At 46.0% G+C, this 24,224-nt stretch overlaps 1 protein-coding gene across 2 annotated transcripts; it reads right to left on the minus strand.

The window, feature by feature from the left end:
* Positions 1-731: 731 nt before the first annotated feature.
* sac3d1 (SAC3 domain containing 1) lies at positions 732-12,383 on the minus strand (the record flags this gene model as incomplete). 2 transcript variants are annotated; one of them, XM_084310450.1, is made up of 4 exons in its annotated part: positions 732-1,316; positions 4,247-4,529; positions 9,790-10,210; positions 12,352-12,383. In XM_084310450.1, 4 exons carry the CDS (start codon positions 12,381-12,383, stop codon positions 844-846), a joined length of 1,209 nt encoding a protein of 402 aa, XP_084166576.1. In that variant the 3' UTR covers positions 732-843. The 2 variants fall into 2 exon arrangements, with proteins under 2 accessions (XP_084166576.1, XP_084166575.1); XM_084310449.1 differs by having other exon boundaries at positions 9,790-10,213.
* Positions 12,384-24,224: the final 11,841 nt, after the last annotated feature.

The following is a 24,224-nucleotide window of genomic DNA, read 5'->3' on the forward strand; positions in this document are numbered from 1 at the left end:
ATTATTGTTGTGTATTCAATGCTTTGATTCGAGGGGAGAAACAAAATATAGATCCCCACTATTATAGGCTACCACCACACGTTGACAACCTGAACATTAAAAACACACAAGTGGTCACTCGGAAATGTAATGTATCACTTGTTGCCCTCTTTCCGTTGGGTCGGTGTTGAGTTGAGCGCTCACTCCACAGATACACCGTGGGCGCCCCCAAGTGGCCATTTCTCATAACAACAATTTTATGGTAAATAACTTATAAACAATGAGAAAAACATAATAATAGTGTGTGTGTGTGTGGGGGGGGGGGGCGACGACGACAACAAGAAAACACATTGAACCATTATTAGGCATCATATTATTTATTGAAAGTGCCTTTTGAGTTAATAAGAGGAAAATGGTTAAAGGGGAACTACGTCAAATATAAGAATCCATACATGTTATTCCTGTGGTCTAATGGGGGGTTTCACAAAGGACGCAATTGAGCTGCATACACCTGACTAGTTATCACAGAGCAGAGGGCAAAACGAAGAGGGTTATCAGGTGAAGCGTAGAACGATAGACGATAACAATCTACATTACATTGTTTAAACATACCTGGCATTATGCATTGGGTTTGAAATGTGCTAGGAAATAACACTAGGCCATGGAAATAAGATTTTGGAATTCTTAATGTGGGTGGTGTTCCCCTTTAAATACTGTCTACCCCCCCCCCCCCTTTTAAAAAAAGAAGCACCAAGAGAACATTAAAACAGCATCGCTATCAAAACACAGAAATTCACAGTAGGTGCAAAAAGCGTCAATCACATAATCAAGCATATATCAAGCATATATCCAGCATCCGTCATCTCAAGCAAAACCGTGGATGATGCTCCCCAGAGCGAGGTCTCTCTGCTTTTCAGTCACCGTGGTGTCATGGTAGAGCGAGCAGTGCAGTTTCCCCGACTCAGGATCGGTAAAGGAAGTCTTGGAGAAGACCACCTGACTGTCCCGGTTGACCTCCACGCCGTGTGCCTGACAGAGCCGCCCTGCAGCCGGGGCCCCGTCCAGCGCCAGGAGCCCGGCCAGCCTCTGCAGGGGGAAGCGGCAGTTGCGGCCGCTGTGGCCGTGGCTGTAGATCAGCAGCAGGTCTCGGCGACACGCCGCCAGGTGGCGATGGAGAGCACAGCTCTGCGGGAAGTTCAACCTCTGGGCCAACCGGAGCAAGCGGACGGGGTTGCGCTCGAGGAAGGCCTGGTTGATGGACAGAGCCAGGCGGACGGCGGGGGAGCGGCGGAGTCTCTCGGGGAGCTCCATGGAGTGCTGTCGGACGCGAGTGGAGCCTGGGAGATGGGAGGAGACGCCCGCTCACGTTAGCCTCTAGACATCAGAGATAACGTGTTGAATATGCTTCCATTGCACCGGCATCAAAGCCCACTAAGCTATTCACTTTCATCCACTAAGCTATTCACACTTTAAAACCCCCACAGCATGAAGAGAGTGAGTTCACATTATTACTCTCATTCTGTACATGATGAATGAAAAAGGCTCAGGGATAAGATTCTTCTTGTGTAACGTCTCCCGTCTCAAACCTCACCTGGTCTATGTTTTCATTGCCTAGTTATGGCTTCTCTTAAATGCAAGAAAGCCTGAAATCTGGGTAAAGCTTGCTCTGAAAATATTCAACAATACAATATATCAAACTACCATATTGGCCTGAATATAAATTGACCCTGATTACCTAATGCTGAGCAGGTGGATCGTCCAACATAATTATTACTGTCTTTTGACGGCCGTAGCAGAGTTTCTAAGCTAGTGCAAAGCCATATCATATCAGGAATCCATTGATATCAAAACACGTCATACAAACTTATCAGGAAAAGAGATAAATATTGCTCCAAATTGCTTTTCTACTGTACTATACTTGTCATTGCCTGTACTTAAGTCTTTCTACTATTACCATGCCATACCCAGGGGTGTAAAAAGTACCCAGAAATTATACTTAAGTGAAAGTATGGGTACCGTCTCAAAATCGTACTTACGGCCACTAAGGAAAGGTCACTTTAAAAATAGTATAGTATAACCTGAGATTGTATAAATTAGCATGTACAGAAAGACCCAGTGCCTCATCCGTAGCTAACAGTGTATTGCACTACCAAAGGACCTAGCATGTCCTCCATGCTCTGTAAATAACTTATGTACATATACTAGGGCTGTCTTAAATACTTCGAAGCTTCGTTCGATGGCACAAGCTTCAAACATAAAAAAAAAATCGAAGTTTAAAGTTTAATTTTTTTTTTAACTTCGATTTTTGTGTGTGTGTGTGTGTGCATGGGGCCATTGGGTGGGGCCGGGGGACAAATACACTGGAGGAAAGTAACCCAGCTCAGCACTGCCCAAATTATATCATCACTATTGCCTGTTTGAAGGAGAATTCCACACATAAGAAAGAAAGATACTGGGATGAATAAACAAAATAGGAAATAAAATGTAGAAATGCATGCAATACATAAATAAATATGAATCTCCATATATGAAATAGAACATTTAGATAAGGTGCTACTGAGATGTTTTGGTGAGTTCTTTGTTTTTTGTGGAAGTAGCCCTTCTTAAAAATGCATGAACATTCACTGATAATTGGTCTGTAGTGGAGTCTACAAGGTCTACATTGCCGGACCATGTAGAATCCGGACCTTGTAGACTGACATAATTCTGTGCATAGTTTAGTCTACACGGGCCATATTTCAAATAATCAAAATCTTACTTCATTCATCTTAAACATTCTTGATTTTGGGGATGAAATCTGAAGTTGTTCAAACGACAACAGCGATCCACCTTGAATTAAATCACACAGCCAAGTGAAACCTTGTTGGCTGCGTCACAGTCACGAAAGGGGCTACTTAATTAATTAATCCAATCCACTTTATTTATAGAGCACATTTAAAAACAACAAAGTTTACCAAAGTGCTGTACAAGTCCCACAACATAAAATAATAAAAAAAAGATTCGAATTTAAATCGAAGCTCGGCCCCGAAGCTTCGATTGCCAAAAAACGCTTCGAAGGTCAGCCCTAACATATACCGATATGCCCTACTATGTTACTTGTTTATTGCACAATGTTACTTGTTTATTGCACAATGTTGTTCTATTGGATTCTATTATATGTTATTACTACTGTATTGCACATCGTTGCGGGCAAGACCACCCGCATTTCATTGTATACTTGTATGCCGTGACAAATAAAACTCTTGACTTGACTTGAAGTAAAAGTCAGAGTATCTGGCTAAAAACACACTTGAGCGAAAGTCAAAAGGTTTCTACTTTTAAATGTACTTAAGTACTAAAAAGTAAAAGTAAAAACGTATTTTTATTACGGGACAATGAAATGTTCCGTTTCGTCCTCTTCATCACTCGTACTATCGTTTGTGGCCATCTTCTGTAGCGTGTCACTCTGACTGTCTATTCTTCTGATAGCAGGTGTTTAATCAAAGGTCCCGGCTTTCTAGTCTTGCACAAGGACCAATCAGCATGGGTATGGGCGGGTTAATTTTCCATTGATGGGGATTTGATTGTCTGTAATAAACTGCGGCCGCAGGATTAATAGCATTAACGTTAGTTCGACCAGAGAAACAAATATACTAATTAAAATGGTTGGACCTGCAAGATTTGTACTTTGTAGGTCTGCATTTTAAATGTAAGGAGTAAAAAGTATGTTTTTTTTCTCTGAAATTTTATTGAGTAAAAGTACAAGTATACAAACCTAATAATACTTGAGTAAAGTACAAATCCCCCAAAACAGTACTATATTACACCCCACCTATACCCCCCCCTCCCCCATACTGCTATGATGCCTGAATTTCCCCAAGGAAATCAATAAAGGAATATTTTATCTTATCTTTCTTTACTGTGACACTTCCAAACTCTAGACCACAAATATAAGACAACCTCACGTTCTGTATTCGGCCCAGCTACCCACCCAGGTTGTAGAGCAGACCCAGCTACCCACCCAGGTTGTAGAGCAGACCCAGCTACCCACCCAGGTTGTAGAGCAGACCCAGCTACCCACCCAGGTTGTAGAGCAGACCCAGCTACCCACCCAGGTTGTAGAGCAGACCAGCTACCCACCCAGGTTGTAGAGCAGACCCAGCTACCCACCCAGGTTGTAGAGCAGACCAGCTACCCACCCAGGTTGTAGAGCAGACCCAGCTACCCACCCAGGTTGTAGAGCAGACCAGCTACCCACCCAGGTTGTAGAGCAGACCCAGCTACCCACCCAGGTTGTAGAGCAGACCGAGGGCCTGGAACTCTTCCTGGTTGGGGTGTGGACCCGTCCCGGTGGAGTAACAGTCCAGCAGCCAGCTCAGGCTCTCCTGCAGGTGCGTGTCGTTGATCCGCGGGTCGTAGAGCCGCAGAGGTTCCCCACACAGACAGTAGGAGGCGTAGATGAGGAAGCGTACCGTCCGCTCCAGGACGGCCACGCACTCCGGTCCGGACACCCGTTGGATGATCATGTCCTGCTTCACACTACGCAGCCGGTCGAAGACAAAGTCATACACCTGGAAGACAAACGAGAGAGGAGAGAGTTGTAATGTATACTTGTACTTTTGAGACTCAAAAGGAGCTTCTATCCCCAGGCCATCAGGATGCTCAATGACTCTAAGCAACACTAACCCATCCATCTATATTCACTGCACACACATCCACATGGACACACTCACTTAAAACAAACATTCACCCTTAACACATTAACTGCCACGGAGTTTGATCATCTTATACCATTCTCTGCCACCACTGTAAGTCTATGGAGATGTTCACCTTCTTTGCAGGGCTATAACTTTTTAAATTGTATTGCTAAATTGACATTACTATGGCCCATTCAACATCGATTATCTATCGTTCAGGATGTAGGAACGTTTTACTTTTTCATTCACACATTCATACGAAAATACCATCTAGAATATAAATATGTTTTTATCGTTTTCTGCAGTAATTCCTAGAACGTGAGATATAGGCATAAATACATATATAGATTATCAAATGCCGTTTGATACCGATCCACGCTATATTAAAAATGTCAACTGTACATGATCCTAAACGTTATGACTGGTCATGCGCGGGTGAACGGGGGGGGGGGGGGGGGGGGGGTCGTTTATAATTCCGTGATCGTCGTTAAATGCTTTATAGAGTATGGGTGATATATAGATCAGAGCAGTTTGTATGGATAATAATAAACACTCACGCTGAAAATGACATCAGCCTCCTCTTACCGTTGGGCGATGAGACTGGAGCAAAAAGATCCCAGTTATTTGATGGGGATCGAGTAGATCCATTTCCGGTTTGTATAATACTAATACACGCCCAAATCATGTCGATTATTGAGTTATGGCAGCGATCCATATCCACGGTGTGTGGCTAGAGTCCCGCGACGATATGCGAGTGGCCGGACGGATTTAGGAGACGCACCGATATCCAACCGGCCATTTCCGGTTTGGCAACTCGCCGATCATCCACCAGGGGGCAGTATTGAAGCGTTGCAGAGTTGTGCCGAGTTCCACTGCATCAGACAAGGCTCCGTGAGGGAAATATGAATACCATGGCGAAAATATGAAATATGATCACAATAACGTTGTACGCCGTGATCTGGCAGAATTAGCATGAACTTGAAACACGTCGTACAACGTGATTGGCGCAGGATGTGTTAACACTCACTTTAGACACGTTAAACCATTTTAACACTACACCATATTTTATCTATTTATTACAAAATTGCACTAACGGAACGTAGGCCAAATGCGTCCACATTTTATAGGATTCTATCACATTTTCATAACAATAGCACCCTGCGCCGTTTTCATTGAGGTTTCTTACAAATTAACAATGCTTTATCTTGTCCTTTATATGCCAATTATCATTAGAATCTTAAATTGTACCATATGTCCCCCTTTAGACAACATATGTAACGCTACCAGCGCACTTTTGTTAAGATAATTAGTTGGCCATTCTCGGTCGCTATACCGAGGTCGCAGTATCGTTTAACGCTGTTCAGATCACGTCGGAGAATATAGACACATCCCAGTGACCTGCGACCTGTGCTAACGCTCTTGGGAAATGCAGTGTTGTAGTTCTCAACATTTTCAGCCTTTAATTTTAAACCAATGCTGCCATCTACTGACAACAAAAAAGTGTTGTCTAATCGTCACCTTGAGAGCTACTTCCGTATACAGCGATGCCCCAAACCCATTCTAGAGATTCCCACTTTTTGCTGGGAGTGGGGCGTGGCCGTATTTGGTCCCAGACAATAAGAGTGGCCGCGATTGGTCACTGTGACGTTACATCATCCATACCTAATTTTTGCATTACATTTTTTTTTTTTTGCATTTTTGTACCTCATTGTCTGCATTTTTTTTTTTACTTCATTGTACTTTCGTTTGTATATTGTATATTTGTATATTGTTGGGACTTTGTTCTTCTTTTTACTGTATGAAGCACATTCTCAGGGGGCTCATACAGAACCAAGAATTTCACAGTAATGTACATGTACTTTATATACGTCACAAATAAAACAAAACTTGAACTTGAAACTATACGGTGTCACCAGCAGCCAGTCACAGTTATCAGCTGGTCAAATTGTGCTAGGACAATGTGCATATTTTGGCTGAACATATATGTTAATTTAATAATAATAATTATGGTCACGGATCAAGCCCCAATAGTTCTTATGGTTGTATGACAGACTAGTACTTCTAAGCTGAATGCTGCCCTCTACAGGTTGTGAACATGTAATTCAGAGTTAAATTAAATTGATTAAAGATGCTCACAGCTTTACAAAGTCAGTCGTCTAATCTCAACCCATTCTAACCACCTTTAACCCTTTCACCGCCGCACTACCAAACGGTTAACCCTTTCACTGCGACAATACACAGACCGTCGGTTGTGTGATAGTAAAGGGTTAACCTTCTGTCGTGTGGCAGTGAAAGGGTTAAGTTTAGGTCCTATATTGTAAAGAAAATAAAAATAAAATAACATTGCTTGGGTCTCTGATGGACCTACTAAGTCAAACTGTGAAATAAGACAAGCCTGTGGGTTTGCACCCAGCCTGCTGTCTTTATGTGATGTGAAGAATTTGTAAATACAGAAACATATTTAGGTTCAACTTTAGGTAGAAAAGAGAATGTTTACGAGCAAGCCGTCACGCGCTGTATTTGTACACATGCGTATTTCACATACACACGAGTCAAGGACGAGTAATGAAGTGAGCTTTTTCAGTCTTAGCAGGCTTAGCAGGCCCATCAGAGACCCAAATGTCTTCTAAATACCCATTGCTGGTGGCTTTTTGAGAAACTGAGGGGCAGCCCTCTGATTTTCAAGGGCCACCGCAAGTCCATGACATTTAATTTGTCTTTCCTTGAAAACCTATTTTCCACGAGTGGAAAATTAGTGTTAAACTCATCTTACAATTCCCAAGGTTTTCTGGACAAGTGAAAGTCATGTGAAGTTCAATTCAGTGCTTTGGTGTATTAGATAAGAGGGACTGGCCTGGCCTAAACTGCCTGGTTAGAGGACCTGGTCCTGGTACACTGCCTGGTTAGAGGGCCTGGTACACTGACTGGTTAGACGGACTGGTACACTGACTGGTTAGAGGGCCTGGTCCTGGTACACTGACTGGTTAGAGGGCCTGGTACACTGCCTGGTTAGAGGGCCTGGTACACTGACTGGTTAGAGGGCCTGGTCCTGGTACACTGACTGGTTAGAGGGCCTGGTACACTGCCTGGTTAGAGGGCCTGGTCCTGGTACACTGACTGGTTAGACGGACTGGTACACTGCCTGGTTAGACGGACTGGTACACTGCCTGGTTAGACGGACTGGTACACTGCCTGGTTAGACGGACTGGTACACTGCATGGTTAGAGGGCCTGGTACACTGACTGGTTAGAGGGCCTGGTCCTGGTACACTGCCTGGTTAGAGGGCCTGGTCCTGGTACACTGCCTGGTTAGAGGGCCTGGTCCTGGTACACTGACTGGTTAGAGGGCCTGGTACACTGCCTGGTTAGAGGGCCTGGTCCTGGTACACTGCCTGGTTAGAGGGCCTGGTACACTGACTGGTTAGAGGGCCTGGTACACTGCCTGGTTAGAGGGCCTGGTCCTGGTACACTGCCTGGTTAGAGGGCCTGGTACACTGCCTGGTTAGAGGGCCTGGTCCTGGTACACTGCCTGGTTAGAGGGCCTGGTACACTGCCTGGTTAGAGGGCCTGGTACACTGACTGGTTAGAGGGCCTGGTCCTGGTACACTGCCTGGTTAGAGGGCCTGGTACACTGACTGGTTAGAGGGCCTGGTCCTGGTACACTGCCTGGTTAGAGGTCCTGGTACACTGCCTGGTTAGAGGGCCTGGTACACTGACTGGTTAGAGGGCCTGGTACACTGCCTGGTTAGAGGGCCTGGTACACTGACTGGTTAGAGGGCCTGGTCCTGGTACACTGCCTGGTTAGAGGTCCTGGTACACTGCCTGGTTAGAGGTCCTGGTACACTGCCTGGTTAGAGGGCCTGGTACACTGACTGGTTAGACGGACTGGTACACTGCATGGTTAGAGGGGCTGGTCCTGATACACTGCCTGGCTAGAGCAGGGCTGTACGCTAAGCTTTTTCACTAGGGGCACACTTGCCCCTAAATGAGAAATTTAGGGACAAAATATTTTTTAGGGGCAAATTTTTAAATAACAATTTTACCATTATTTATATCGATTGTTTTTTATTAAAAAAGAAAAAACATTATTTTATATAATTTTTTTTTAATAAAATATATATATTATATAATCATACTTGTAGTTGTATTATCTGCGAGACATCGCCACCACGCAACAAGTCAAAATGCTCGCTATATGCAACCAGCTCCACTGTCTGTGTGTACTGAGTAGCCTCCAGCTACGGCCAGAATTCTCCGGAGTTGCAGCTGGACCCTATACTGTAGCCTCCAGCTACGGCCAGGATTCTCCGGCGCTGCAGCTGGACCCTATTGACTATATTCAGCGTGCCCTCAGCTCGAATACGCATCGACTCAGTGTTATAAGACATTGATATCAGGAGCTATCTGAACTATTTAGTTTAATGGGACATTTCGTTTTGAACAGTAAGCTAACGCGAGCTATCATGCACTACTAGACTTACTGGAGCATTTGTTGATAGCTATCAGTAGCTAGCCGGCTGGCAGGCTCACCGAGGTCCCAGTGTCCCACTAGAGACTAGTGTTTACAACAGCCACGGGTGCGGGAGGGAGGAGGAGCAGCAGACGCCGCAGCTCTCTCCGTGTGTCTGAGTTCAGTTCAGTTCGGCTCACTATAGGAGGTCGAACGCGTCGAAAATATGAAGCAATACTAACTTTACTTTTCTTCATAGCTAAATCAGACAGTCAGCCAGTCTATCAGAGTGAGTGCTCAGTCGATTGTTCCCGCTGATCATACCTGCTGAGTGCTCACTGCTCAGCTCGCGTGAGTGACGTCATCGCGTCATCACACGCCTTGGATAATTTAGGAGTGAAATGCGAATGCAAGGCTTGAAAGCACAACTCGCAAGCCCGCCCCCAGATAATATTTACCAATCGCAACGGCCAATTAAAGGGGCAATTCGCGACGATATCATCGCAGTGTACAGCCCTGGGCTAGAGGTCCTGGTACACTGCCTGGTTAGAGGGCCTGGTACACTGCCTGGTTAGAGGCCCTGGTTCTGGTACACTTTACCAATCAGTGGCATGTTACATTCCAATCTTGGTCTAATTATTAGCCATAACTGATGGGTGGATAGTTGGGAGGGGTGACTACTAGCCTCAGTCCATGGCTGCAGACTGCGAGAGGCAGCGATGTCATCGATGAGGAAGCACACAGTCTTCAGCAGCACAGCTGGTGGGCGGAGGTCTCTGGGGCACGTGGAGTCTTTCCCCGCGGCTGGCCGCGAGTATTCCTTAATGACACGCGAGGGGTCTGCCTTGGGCCGCTTGTCCCTCTCTGTACCAGTCAACATTTCGAACGGGTGAAGTCGGTTCTGTGCCTGGCGGTCGTGCAGCTCACGAGCAGGACACATGGTCATGCAGATGCCCCTGGGGACCGTGTCTTTGTCTTGCCTCCCAGCTCTCTCCCCCTCCTCCTCCTCCTCTCCCACCTGTGCTTGATTTCCTCGACCTCGCCACTGTTCTTGGCTCTGTCTCCATTCTCTTCCTGCTGGTGGACCTCTCTTTTGAGAGTGAGAACTGCTTAATGGGGAGACAGATTGCATTGAGCTATTAGCAATTTCCACAGTCAAGACAATGACCCAATACTGACCACATGCTAACTTAAAAATTTGATATTTGACACCCACATAGTCTTCAATTGCATTCTGATTCTGCTTTCATTCTTGTCAGTACCAACAGCACATATAACCTATTGATTGATTGATTGAAAATTGTATAACAGATTGCAGAATGGGTACAATACAGTACGGCTCAATACACACAATTGTTAAGGGGATGCAGACCAGAGAAAGACTTTCGTCTTGTTTACATCTGGGTCCCCCATTCTCAATTCATAATGACATTTTCACATTTATGACATACAGATATATATCATGACATACATGACATACAGATATACATATACATCATGACAATTATGACATACAGATACAGTACTGTTACATTTATGACATACAAGATATACAAATATACAGTACTGTTTAACAGAGATCCTAAAAGAAAATATATACATTCGAGGGGGAAGAAACTGTACATTAGGAGGGGGTTGGGTTGGGTGGGGTTGGACATGTACATGGGCCAGTTTCGAATTGCAGCCTCCCGTGGGTGCTCTTTGAGGGCAGTTTTGAAGGTGGGTAGGGAATCACATTATTTTACGGCTGTGGGTAGGGTGTTCCACATTATAGTTGCGAAACGTGTTTAGTCCCTTGTTTGAGCCGAATCTGTTGAACATGATTTGTGGAACTCCCTCTGGTGTTGTGGTCGTGGAATTCACTGACCGTTGGGAAGTATTTCGACATGTACATGGGTATCTTAGTGGTGTAGTGTGCCTTGTAGACCAGGCCCATTGCAAGTTGCTGTACTCTGTCATCTACTCTAAGCCATCCTAGGATGTCAAAATGGGCAGGGGTGAGGTGTGTTTTAGGAGTAAGGTCAAGCAGTAGTCTGACCAGTTTATTTTGTGATGTTTGTAATTTTGTTTTTAGCGCCTTTGAGGTGCTTTGGTACCATGATGCCACGTGCAAGCATAGTCGTAGTAACCTTGAATGAGTGCTCCTGTTAGAGTCTTCAGGGTATTCTTGCTTACCAGAGAGGAGATCCGGTACAAGAATCTTGTTCATTGGTTGACTTTTTTTATTACATTGGTTGCCATTTTGTCACAGGAAAGATTTGCCTCTAGGATGGAGCCCAGGTAATGTAATTTCATCTTTCCTTGTGACAATATTGTCACCCACTGTAACTGAGAAGCAACTTTGGTCTTGCCGAGTTTGTTATTTGATCCAAAGATAATGGACTCTGTTTTACCCAGGTGTAATGATAGTTTGTTATCATACCTATAGCTATAGCATAACAGCTGGGCAAAACATAGGACCTAATCGAGACAACTGTGCCCCTATTGGCAATTTGGATGGACGCTTAAACAGTTGTCTATACGCCGCCATCAATATCTTGTGGAAACAAAGCATACTAAACCGAATCTGAATGAATGAATGAAAACTTAACAGATTGCAGAATGGGTACAATACAGTACGGCTCAATACACACAATTGTTAATTAATGGGATGCAGACCAGAGAAAGACGTTTGTCTTGTTTACATCAGGGTCCAATGTCAAGTTAGACCGCGCTCTGAAGATACGACACTGGGTGCTGAAATCCCATTAAGTATTATATAAAAGAAGCAGTGAAGCCAGACCAGCACTCTCAGGTTCAAAATGTAATGGCAGCCTGAAACAAACATGTTTCGGAATTACATATTCCTTCGTCAGTGTTATAGCTTGCCATCAGGGTCCCCCATTTTGTACACTGTGTATGCTTCCATCCAAATGGTCAATAGCGGCACCGTTGTCTCGATTAGGAACTAGGCAAACAGTGAAACTGGATAACAACGAATAACAAAACGTTAACAGTTTCCAAGAAGCTGGAGGGGTTTGCTACTGGCTAGCTCTGAAACCAACTCCACAGTGAAACACAACTTGCTAGCATAGATAGCTACAGTCGCTGTTAGCAACTGTCTTGAGATAGCTAACCTTAACTAGGGCAGAACATAATACTGTATGTCTGGACCGTGTTGTGGTGAACTTATATGAATGTTGTTTAGCTTGTATTAATGCGAATAACTTTTTATTATAATAATAATTATTAAATTAAAGCAACTTACACGCGACGGGGTGCTGCTGTCCTGCTGCTCATTTGTTCTCTACAGTGGATCTGTCTGTCGTCACTTCCCAGTGTTATCCAATGGAACGTAGTGTTTATTATTTTGCTACAACGTCAATTCCGGGATTGGTTGATTGATTGATTGATTGATTGAACATTTTATTAACAGATTGCAGAATGGGTACAATACAGTACAGCTCAATACACACAATTGTTATTAAGGGGATGCAGACCAGAGAAAGACTTTCGTCTTGTTTACATCAGGGTCCCCCATTTTCAATTCAGTCAAACCATGTTCTACCACTTAACTATAATCTTAAACCAATGGTCGTCAAATGCAATAATTGCAATCAAGTGTCAGGGATTTGCAATTGTGCACTATTATGAATTCACCAAGCACACAACAGCCTACTGTCAGATTGACTTACAGTAAGAGGTTCCCACTTCCCACTACTACTAGACACCCCCTCATCTTTATCGCTACATTCTTAAATGACTGGTCGCTCCACTATCATTACACATGGGCAAAACAGAGTCCATTCTCTTCGGTTCAAATAACAAACTCAGCAAGACCGACGGCTTCTCAGTTACAGTGGGTGACAATATTGTCACAAGGAAAGATGAAATTACCTACCTGGGTTCCATCCTAGAGGCTAATCTCTCCTGTGACAAAATGGCATCCAATGTAATAAAAAAAGTCAACCAACGAACTCGATTCTTGTACCGGATCTCCTCTCTGGTAAACAAGAACACCCTGAAGACTCTGGCAGGAGCACTCATTCAGGGGTACTACGAATATGCTTGCACCTCATGGTACCAAAGCACCTCAAAGGCGCTAAAAACAAAATTACAAACATCTCAAAACAAACTGGTCAGACTACTGCTTGACCTTACTCCTAGAACCCACCTCACCCCTGCCCACTTTGACAACCTAGGATGGCTTAGAGTAGACGACAGAGTACAACAACTTGCAATGGGCCTGGTCTACAAGATACACTACACGACCAAGGTACCCATGTACATGTCAAAATACTTCCCAAAGGTCAGTGAATACCACGATCACAACACCAGAGGGAGCTCCACAAATCATGTTAAACCCAGATTCGGCTCAAATAAGGGACTAAACACGTTTCGCAATTATGCCACATCAATGTGGAACGCCCTACCCAAAGCTGTAAAGGAATGTGGATCACTACCCACTTTCAAAACCTCTCTCAAGGGACACCTACGGGAGACTGCAATTCAACACTGGCCCCTGTAAATATCCTAACCCAACCCCCTCCAATGTACAGTCATTTACCTAGTATGGTTTTGTCAATAGTTCAATGTACAATTGTGTTTGTTTGTACAGTGTCTCCTCCCCCCCCCCCTCAATGCACAGTGTTACTTGTTTATACAGTGTGCCCCCCCCCCCCCCCCCCCCCAACCACCTCCAATGTAAATTACCCAGTATGGTTGTCAATATCCCAATGTACCCAACCCCCCCCACCCAACCTCCTCCAATGTACAGTTTCTACGTCAAATGTATATACTCCCTTTTCTTGACTCCTTCTGTATCACAAACAGTACTGTATTTGCAAATCTGGTATGTCATAAATGTATAGATGTAGCAGTACTGACTATCTGTATGTCATGTATGTCATATATGTCTATATGAATTGAAAATGGGGGACCCTGATGGAAACAAGACAAACGTCTTTCTCAGGTCTGCATCCCCTTAACAATTGTATGTATTGAGCCGTACTGTATTGTACCCATTCTGCAATCTGTTAAATAAAGTTTTCATTCATTCATTCATTCATTCTCACACCACATTTACATTTAGTCATTTAGCTGATGCTTTTATCCAAAGCGACTTACAAGTTCTGTACAACAAGTCAGCAGGAAGGGTACCGTACAACTCTGGCAGAGCTAAGGGTGTTGTAAATTCCCCATTATTTGTTATGCTGTGTATTGTTATTTCCAGTCAGGCACTTCTTTGATGGCCCAGGGGTCCTATTATTTATAGTCTGGCATCTCTCTGGACAGCCCAGGGGTCCTAATGGGTTTAAATACAGCGGCCATCTTGCCGCCCATGTGTTCCATTGCTGTCTGCTTTCCCAGTGAGAGTGCGTTCATGAACTAAAACACCACTCACTCAATCTTTGATTGCTCCATCCAGCCCTACGACCTGGATGGAAGCATTCTTGAGATATCGCTCAACAGAATCCTTAATAAATACGAAAGGACTGTTCTCTGTGTCTGCGTCCGCTCTCTGACCGGGGTGTGCCGTTCTGGATGAAGTGGCTCCAGCAAACTTTGCAAACAAGCATTATATCTTCAATATTGGTCCTTCGAGCCGGAGAACTTCACCCACGACGGCGCCATGGACACACAGAGAACAGCAGCAGACGGAAATGGAAGACGAGGAGAAAGGCTGCGACAGCTTCCAGCACACCTGCAAGGCTATCTGGTTAGCTTACCACAGTCCCTCATGCCTAATACTGCACCGTCTCTACCAGATGACAACGAAGGTGCCACCGCACAGCAGCTGCGGTCACTCAGCCTGCAGACCGAGTTTGCAGCTACAGGTGACCAGCTCCACACTGCGCTCGGGCCCCCTCCCTGCCTCTCATTGCCGGGAGCAGTCGATCAGACGCGACACTGGGACCTATCACCGTATGCTAACACCCGGCCTGACCAGCGGGAAGTGTGTGTGGGGCTCACATCGCCATCCCCATCAGAGCAGAGCCACCACAGTCGGAGCCTAACAGGTGGCACCTCTGACGCAAGAGGACCTTGTTCTACCATGCCCCTACGCCTTCCACCACCATTGTCACATCATAGTCTGAGCGTCCCACCCAACCGCTCACCATGGTCGAGCTCGCTGCCACTAATACCGCTGCTGTGCCCAACAACTGCAACGTTACAGTCTCAAGCCACAACCTGTACACCGGGCCAGAGGCAGCAAGCCTACATGTCGACTCAGTCTCTACCGCCGACAGTAACCTCCGCACCGCTGTTCGGGGCTGCTCCGAGGCCCCCAGCCCCCACCGCGATGAGTCTGGTCATGCCACAGTCTGACTTCCAGGTGATGCAAGCAGTGGGTCACGTGGGCCAGCAAATGCCAACGGTACCAAGTTACCAGCCTACCTACCGGTCAAACCAGCCTGTGTCATCAATGGTGAGGAGCAGGCATGGCAGCACACCAGCGGCCGCACAGACCCGGTATGAGCTTACGCCAATGAGATCTGCATATCAAGTGCATCAATATACTACAGCTACGCCTGCACAGCCTAATTATCAACCTCAGACTGCAACAGCACTCTACCCTGCACGATGGTTACCCACTGCAGCTGCTCTCCAGCCAGTGGGCCAACATACAGCAGGTGCACCTCAGCAGTCTACCTATCAACTACCCTCCTGGACAGCGCCGCCTTCACCATTCACAACCGCTGTCGCAGCAGCGAGGGCATATCAGCCTCCACCAGTATTCCCTGCTCAGCAAGCGTATCAAGCGCTGCCGCACCAGCTGAGCCACCATCAACGATCATCATATCTGCCTCCACCAATCAACACTGCTCAGCAATTGCATCAAGCACTGCCGTACCAGCAGAGCCATCAACAACCAGCATGTCAGCCTCCACAAGCCATCCCTGCTCAGCATATGTATCAACCATTGCTGCACCAACTGAGCCACCATCCACAACCAGTGTATCAGCCTCAGCCTGCTGCATCGACTCAGCCAGCCTATCAGCTCGTGCATCCAACACCCGGTCCAGCACCCTATTATCATGTAGCAGTTCCACCGGTCCAGTATGTCCGTCAGCCCCAGTACACAGCACTACAGGATCCATACGCTCTCCAGCCTCCCAGGCAGCCAGTCCCTGTACCTAAACTGCCTAACCTGGTCCATGACAGCGAGAGAGAGTTCACGGACCTTAAGATGGCGCTGGACCACCTACTCGATGCCCACACTGAACTTTCTGAGCACTACAAGTACCGTGTACTTATGGAGCAGCTGGTTCTAGATGAGGCTAAGCTGATAGCCCAGTCCTGCAGGCATTATGCGCAACCCTATACCGCCACCATGCAGGCCTTGCAGCGGCAATATGGACAGCCACATCAGCTTGCACAAAGCGAGATTGCCGCAATACTGAACGCTCCTGATCTCAAAGCAGGAGATACCAAAGCCTTCCAGAGCTTCGCCCTTAGCATCGACTTGCTAGTGGGAATGCTGACATCGCTGGAAGGACCTAACAGGATGGAAGTCATGTCGACCGGCCATGTGGACCGGCTCCTTAGTAAGCTCCCTAAGCAAGTGAGGGACGGCTTTGTGGAGCACCTACTGGCTCAAGGTCGCCTCAACACGACTAGCCTAAACCCGTACAACCTTCTAGACCTCGCCGACTGGCTCAGGGTAAAGGCTGAAGCTCAAAGACTGTCAGAGAGAATGGCACAGCGCCATCGGATGGAAGGGACACAGTTCTCTAACAGAGACAAGCAAGTTCCCCCACCCAGACCTCACAACCAGCCTTTCTCGGTTTATTATGGCTCCGCCAAGCCTAAACAAGACAGCCGTCAGCCTGTTGAGACATCTCGATCAGAAGCCAAGAAGCAGAAGTTCAAGAGGATGTGTCTCTTCTGTAGGAGTGCCGAGCACTACCTATCGCAGTGTCCAGACATTGTCCAATGCTCGCCGGGAAAGGTTGAGAAGTGGATAGCAAATGGCAAACGTTGTCGTAATTGTGGTCGTACCAACCATGAGCAAGATGCCTGCACCTTGAGGAAACCATGCAGTGAGTGCCAGGAGGTCCACCTCAGAGTTCTCCACGCCATCGCCAAGCCGGGTCCCCGTGCCTACCTCATCACACCAAAGGATGGTGCCTCGCTCTCCAACTCCAAACAAGGAGGAAAGGTGTACCTTAAGGTGGTACCAATCGTCATTACTAACGGGAGCAAGTCACTGCACACTTATGCGATCCTAGACGATGGAGCTGAACGCACGATAATACTGCCAGCTGCAGCTCGACACCTGGACCTTAAAGGCGAAGCGGAGTCCCTCGCACTGCGGACGATTCGCCAGGACGTGGCTCGCCTCACTGGCAAGTCTGTAGATTTCCATGTGGCCTCCCTGACTCATCCTTCTGAACAGCACCTGGTGAAGGGCGCCTTCACAGCACGTCGATTAGCCCTGTCAGAGCAGTCTTACCCTGTGACTGCGCTTCAGGAACGCTATCGCCACCTGAGGGGGCTCCCATTGCAGGACTTCAGTCAAGTGCATCCACTACTGCTAATTGGTGCAGACTGCACCCATCTGATCACATCCCAAGAACCCATCAGATTCGGCCCCAAAGGTGGACCCGCAGCAGTCCACACAGCGCTCGGCTGGGCACTCCAAGGCCCAGATGGTCTTGCGTCACAGGCTACTTCATGCTACTTTACCTCTCTCAAGTCTGCACCGGACGACCTCTATCAACACGTTGAACGTCTCTGGCAGCTTGATGTGCTTCCATTTAGAAGTGAAAAGCTAGCAGTAAGGTCCCGTCTGGACCACGAGACTGTGGGCATCCTGGAAGCACGCACTGAGAGGGTGAAGGTTGGTGACACACTCCGATACGCCACGCCTCTGCTCCGCGCAAAGGACGCGCCACCACTGAAAGCCACTGCCAAAGCAGTCATGCCAATGCCCCGTAACACAGAGCAAAGACTGGTAGGAGATCCAGCTAAGGCTCAAATCACTGGAGCAGAGATCAAAAAGCTCGATGGAGGATGTGTTGCCAAGCTGGGTGAAGAAGCGGTAAATGAGTCTGACGAGTCATGGTTCACCCATCACGGGGCGGCGGCCGACTCCTCCTTACCTCAACCTAACCTGCATGACACCGAAGTCTTCCTGCTGAAGACCAGCCAGGCGGACTGCTTCCCAGAGGGATTTAAGTGTCTCAGAGCTGGAAACCCAGTACTGCCCAGTAGTAAGCTCAGTACGCTCTCACCAGAGATGGATCATACAATGGGTCTTCTCCAAATTGGTGGACGCTCTTGTCACCTGGACACCTCCTGTTCTACTGACATCCACCCCATAGTTCTCGATCCTGGCCATGCAGTGACGAAACTCATCAAGGATGTAGATGCCCGCCTACTCCACCCAGGGCCCGATAGGGTCTTCGCAGAGATCAGGCACCAGTACTGGGTCCTGTGGGGAAGACGGGCCATCAAGCATCATCAGAGGACCTGCACAGGATGTAGGAAGTGGAGGTGGGAGCCGGTGGCTCCAATGGTGGCAGACTTACCTCCTGCCCGGTTGCGGCCCCTTAAGCCACCATTATGTGACACCAAACAGGTTGCTGATGGGGCGGCGGGATGCCTCCCTGCCACAAGTGTCCTACGCTCCCGACCCGACTGTGGCAAATGATGGCGACAATCAGAGACCTTGGTAGCCACTTAGGGAATTTGACTGTTTACATAATAGCTATGCTATTCTTGGGGCGGCTGTTGTAAATTCCCCATTATTTGTTATGCTGTGTATTGTTATTTCCAGTCAGGCACTTCTTTGATGGCCCAGGGGTCCTATTATTTATAGTCTGGCATCTCTCTGGACAGCCCAGGGGTCCTAATGGGTTTAAATACAGCGGCCATCTTGCCGCCCATGTGTTCCATTGCTGTCTGCTTTCCCAGTGAGAGTGCGTTCATGAACTAAAACACCACTCACTCAATCTTTGATTGCTCCATCCAGCCCTACGACCTGGATGGAAGCATTCTTGAGATATCGCTCAACAGAATCCTTAATAAATACGAAAGGACTGTTCTCTGTGTCTGCGTCCGCTCTCTGACCGGGGTGTGCCGTTCTGGATGAAGTGGCTCCAGCAAACTTTGCAAACAAGCATTATATCTTCAATAAAGGGTCAGTGACATTGTTCATCAAACAGTGTTGAACTTGAGTGCACAGTAGTATAGACATATTACCATAGTAGGTAGTATTAGGCGAGGTAGATTACTTAGTAGCAAAGTGCATAATAGTAAAAGACAGCACAAAGGTTAGCGTATTATTGTCTTCTTTAATATATCAGATATTGATTGAAGAACTGTGTTTTTAGTTGTTGGCAGAAAATTGGGCGGGTTTCAGATGTCCTGACTGGTGGGAAGTCCATTCCATCATTGTGGAGTGAGGACGACAGAGAATAGCCTGCTTCTCTTTTTTTTTATCCACTTTTTCTCCTCTTTTTCTATTTTTCTCCCATCCCAATTCTGCTGTGCCAATTCTCCCCTCCCCTGTCTTGAACGTTGCTCGCATATGCCCCCCACTGGCCGGAGGATAGAAGCCTTGCATCACGTGTCCCCTCCGATACACGAGGAGGCAGCCTGTCACATCTTTTCACCTGCTAGCGCGGACTCTCATTGGCGAGGTGTAACGTGTGGGAGGCTCACATTTCCTGTCTCTGCTGTGCAGGCGTCCCCAACCGACCTGTAGGAGTCGCTGTCCACAATGTCCGGATTACCACCCATCGACTTCCACCCGCTAACTGTGCCAATTGAGTTAGTATGACGACTGGCCCAAGCCGGAGGCAATGCCGACAGCCGGAGTCGAACCCGGTGTCTCTTGCGTTGGTGACAAGCGCAATGTCCGCTGCGCCACCCAGCCGCAGCCTGCTTCTCTTTGATGACCCCCACAGGAGCGTGGATACGTGTGGGTCTGAGGCGGCCAGAAGATGCAGAGCGGAGGGGTCTTGAGGGTGTGTAGTTAGAGACCATTGACCAGTGGTAGGAGGGAACTGTTCATTGCAAAGGACCTTGCTCTCTTAAGAAGTGGGGTAAAGTGGGCTGACTTTGGTAGATTGGAGATCAGGTGGGGCGCTGCATTCTGTATGAGTTGAAGTGCCTTGCTGTATGAGTGCCTTCTCACACACATCAAACAACGACCACAAACAAGAGGTGGACGCGGGCAAATACTGCGGCATGGTCATGCTGGACCTACAAAAGGCCTTCGACACTGTCAATCACACCATTCTGATTGACAAGCTAAAAGCAATTGGTTTTGATAGTCTATCAGTGAGCTGGATGCAATCCTACCTGGAGGGGAGATAACAGATGGTGGAGGTAAACGGTACCCTATCCCCCCCCCTCACAGTGAGCTGTGGTGTTCCACAAGGAAGCATACTAGGACCACTACTGTTCCCAATTTATGCAAATGACATGTCGTCAGCTTGTGACTGCAACTTGTTCCTGTTTGCGGACGACTCAGCCCTGCTGGTCTCTGACAAGAACAAGTTACAGGTTGAAAAACCCCTCAGCTCGGAACTAGGCAAAATCTGCATATGGCTCGCTGATAACAAACTATCATTACACATGAGCAAAACAGAGTCCATTCTCTTCGGTTCAAATAACAAACTCAGCAAGACCGACGGCTTCTCAGTTACAGTGGGTGACAATATTGTCACAAGGAAAGAAGAAATTACCTACCTGTAGTGGATGTCCCTTATGGGCATCCATAGCTGTTGCTGTAAGGCGTGGCGCAGGCGCAGTTGTGTTAGATAATAAAGACGTTACTTGAAATGGCCACGCTGTCCGAGTCCTTATATGAAACACCACCTAAGCTTTACCACACTACCTGGGTTCCATCCTAGAGGCTAATCTTTCCTGTGACAAAATGGCATCCAATGTATTAAAAAAAGTCAACCAACGAACTCGATTCTTGTACCGGATCTCCTCTCTGGTAAACAAGAATACCCTGAAGACTCTGGCAGGAGCACTCATTCAAGGGTACTACGACTATGCTTGCACCTCATGGTACCAAAGCACCTCAAAGGCGCTAAAAACAAAATTACAAACATCTCAAAAAGTGCATAATGGGTGGTAATCAGAGATTATCAAGTGCAGTGGTATAAGTGCATGGTGCATGTGAGGGGACAGTCAATGAGTATTTAACAGTCTAACTCAGACCTGGGCATTGGGGGATGATTCTGACCGGCCCGCAAAAAATTACATGATAATAATAAAAAAAAGAAAAAAAAAAAAATCTTTTCATGTCAACGTTCACACGCACAATATACGCTTACCTAGGATTTGACTTGATTCAACAACAAAGCAGTCGGGGCAAGCCGAAAACGGTCGAAAGTGTGGTTATTTGAAGTTTGGATTTTTTTTTCACAACTGAGGTAGGTAGATTACATTTTTAGAGACTAAAGTACAGAAAAAAGGTACCGTTGGGTACCGGTATCGATTCACAGGTACCGGTACCGTATCGGTTCAAATGTGAACGGTACCCATCCCTACTGAACACACAACTGCAGGGCAAGGGCATTTTTGCTCATGAAATGCATAGCCATGTGAAAGCCTTCATGACAAAGTTGCAATTCATTTCAAGGCAACTAGGCAGCAACAATCTCAAACACATGAAAACCCTGAAAGAAGTCAAACCATCAGCTGATCACCGGCACAGGTACTCATCCATGTTGGGAGCACTGCATGATGAATTTTCAAGGCGTTTTCAAGATTTCAAAAAGGTTGAGGATGAAATGCAGCTGGTTTCCTCTCCCTTTACCTGCAGTGTTGATAGTTGTTCAGCTTGAACTCATTGACCTGCAGTCTGATTCACTACTGAAAGAGCACTTTAAGTCAGCATCACCGCTAGAGTTCTACTCTGCTCTCAAGGAGGAGAACTTTCCAAACATGAGGAGACATGCTCAGAAGATGTTGGTTCTCTTTGGATCCACCTACATTTGTGAACAGACATTCTCAGTCATGACGTTTACCAAGTCCAGGTACAGATCCTCTCTCACTGATGAACATCTGGCAGCTGTGCTTCACATCTCCACCTCAGACATGCAACCTGACTTTGATGGACTTGTTACAGCTCAACAGAGACTGGATTTCTCACACTGAATGAAAAAAAGAACTGAAGAACACTAAAATGTGGAAATATAACAAGTGAAATGGGACACTTGATATTTTTTTTTCTTTTTTTTGCACAGTTCTGAAAACATTAAATGTTTAATATAGGCATGTAAAGTAAAAAAGGCTACAAAACTGGGACACTTTTCTTTACACAGTTCAGTGACATGTCTTGTTTATTTTTGCTATAAGATGATGTGATAATAATAATAATAACTTTATTTGTATAGCACTTTTCATACAGAGGTTGCAGTTCAAAGTGCTTCACAACAGTAAAAAAATACAGGCATAAGCGAGCATAAAAAGATAGACGGGTAGAATCACAGTGTTTCACATTAGGATCTAGCATCCCAATAGGCTCTCCGCTTACAGTTTTCAGTAACACAAATAGTAAAAATAGTTTAAAATGATTCAGTTTAAAAATAGTCAAAAAATTATAAAATAGAACGGACATAAAAAATACAGGCATGAGCGAGTATAGCAAGATATGGCAAATCACAGTGTTTCACATTAGGATCTAGCATCCTAATAGGCTCTCTATTCAGTAATACTCCTGTAGTTCATGAACAAATAATCACAGTGTTTCACATTTGGATCTAGCAAATAATAAGAATAAAATGATTCAGTTTAAAAAATAGTCATAAATAATCCTGTATGCATCGTTGTTTAGTGTGTATGTGTGTTTATTGTGTTGTGTGTGTGTGTGTGTGTGGTTGTACTTCAGCTACTACTACTCTACAACTACCACTCCAGGACACAGTTAACCTAGATCTACTCCAGGACACAGTTAACCTAGATCTACAACTACAACGCTACTCTACAACTACCACTCCAGGACACAGTTAACCTAGATCTACTACTACTACAGCTACTACTACTCTACAACTACTACTCCAGGACACAGTTAACCTAGATCTACTACTACTCTACAACTACTACTCCAGGACACAGTTAACCTAGATCTACCAGGACACAGTTAACCTAGATCTACAACTACAACGCTACAACTACTACTACTCTACTCTACAACTACCACTCCAGGACACAGTTAACCTAGATCTACTACTACTCTACCCCAGGACACAGTTAACCTAGATCTACCAGGACACAGTTAACCTAGATCTACAACTACAACGCTACTACAACTCGGTGTGTGTGTGTCTGTGTGTGACTGTGTGTGTGTGTGTGTGTGTGTGTGTGTGTATGTCGGTGTGTGTGTCTGTGTGTGTGTGTGTGTGTATGTGTGTATGTCGGTGTGTGTGTGTGTTTGTGTGTGATTGTGTGTGTGTGTGTGTGTGACTGTGTGTGTGTGACTGTGTGTGTGTGCGTCACAACCCGCAGTGTTTCACATTTGGATCTAGCAATAAATAAGAATAGTTTAAAATGATTCAGTTTAAAAATAGTCATCAGTAAGAAGTAAAAAGTGCAATAACCGACACATGAATTTGATAGGCAGTGTAAAAGAGTAGGCAGGGTAAGAATAAATACAAGTTGTGTCAGGATATCCCTGATGTTTCCTCTTGCCACTAGGTGGTAGCAGATATCTATCAGTGAAATGCCTGAGCAAAGAGATAGGTTTTAAGCTGTCTTTTAAAGATGTCTAGCGAGTTGGCTTCCCTGATGTTTTGGGGTAGTTTGTTCCATAGTTTTGGGGCATAGTTGATAAAGGCTGCATTACCGATCCTCTTTTGACTGCTTCTGGGAGCCTCTAGTAGTCCAGCAGCTGATGATCGCAGTGTTCTTGCTGGTGTGTAATTTATTAGAGTGTTGGCGATGTAGCTAGGTCCCTGTCCATTTAGAGCTTTGTATGTAAGGAGAAGGACCTTAAAGTCAATTCTAAATGTTACAGGAAGCCAGTGTAAAGCGGCTAGGACTGGACTAATGTGCTCTCTCCTTTTGGTTCTAGTTAGCAGTCGGGCTGCAGAGTTTTGGATTAGCTGAAGCCTCTCTGTGGTTTTCTTAGGGAGACCTGTGAAAAGTGCATTACAGTAGTCTAACCGGCTAGAT

This window comes from Notolepis coatsorum (assembly GCF_963971535.1).
Source record: "Notolepis coatsorum genome assembly, chromosome: 3".
NCBI classification, from domain to species: Eukaryota; Metazoa; Chordata; class Actinopteri; order Aulopiformes; family Paralepididae; genus Notolepis; species Notolepis coatsorum.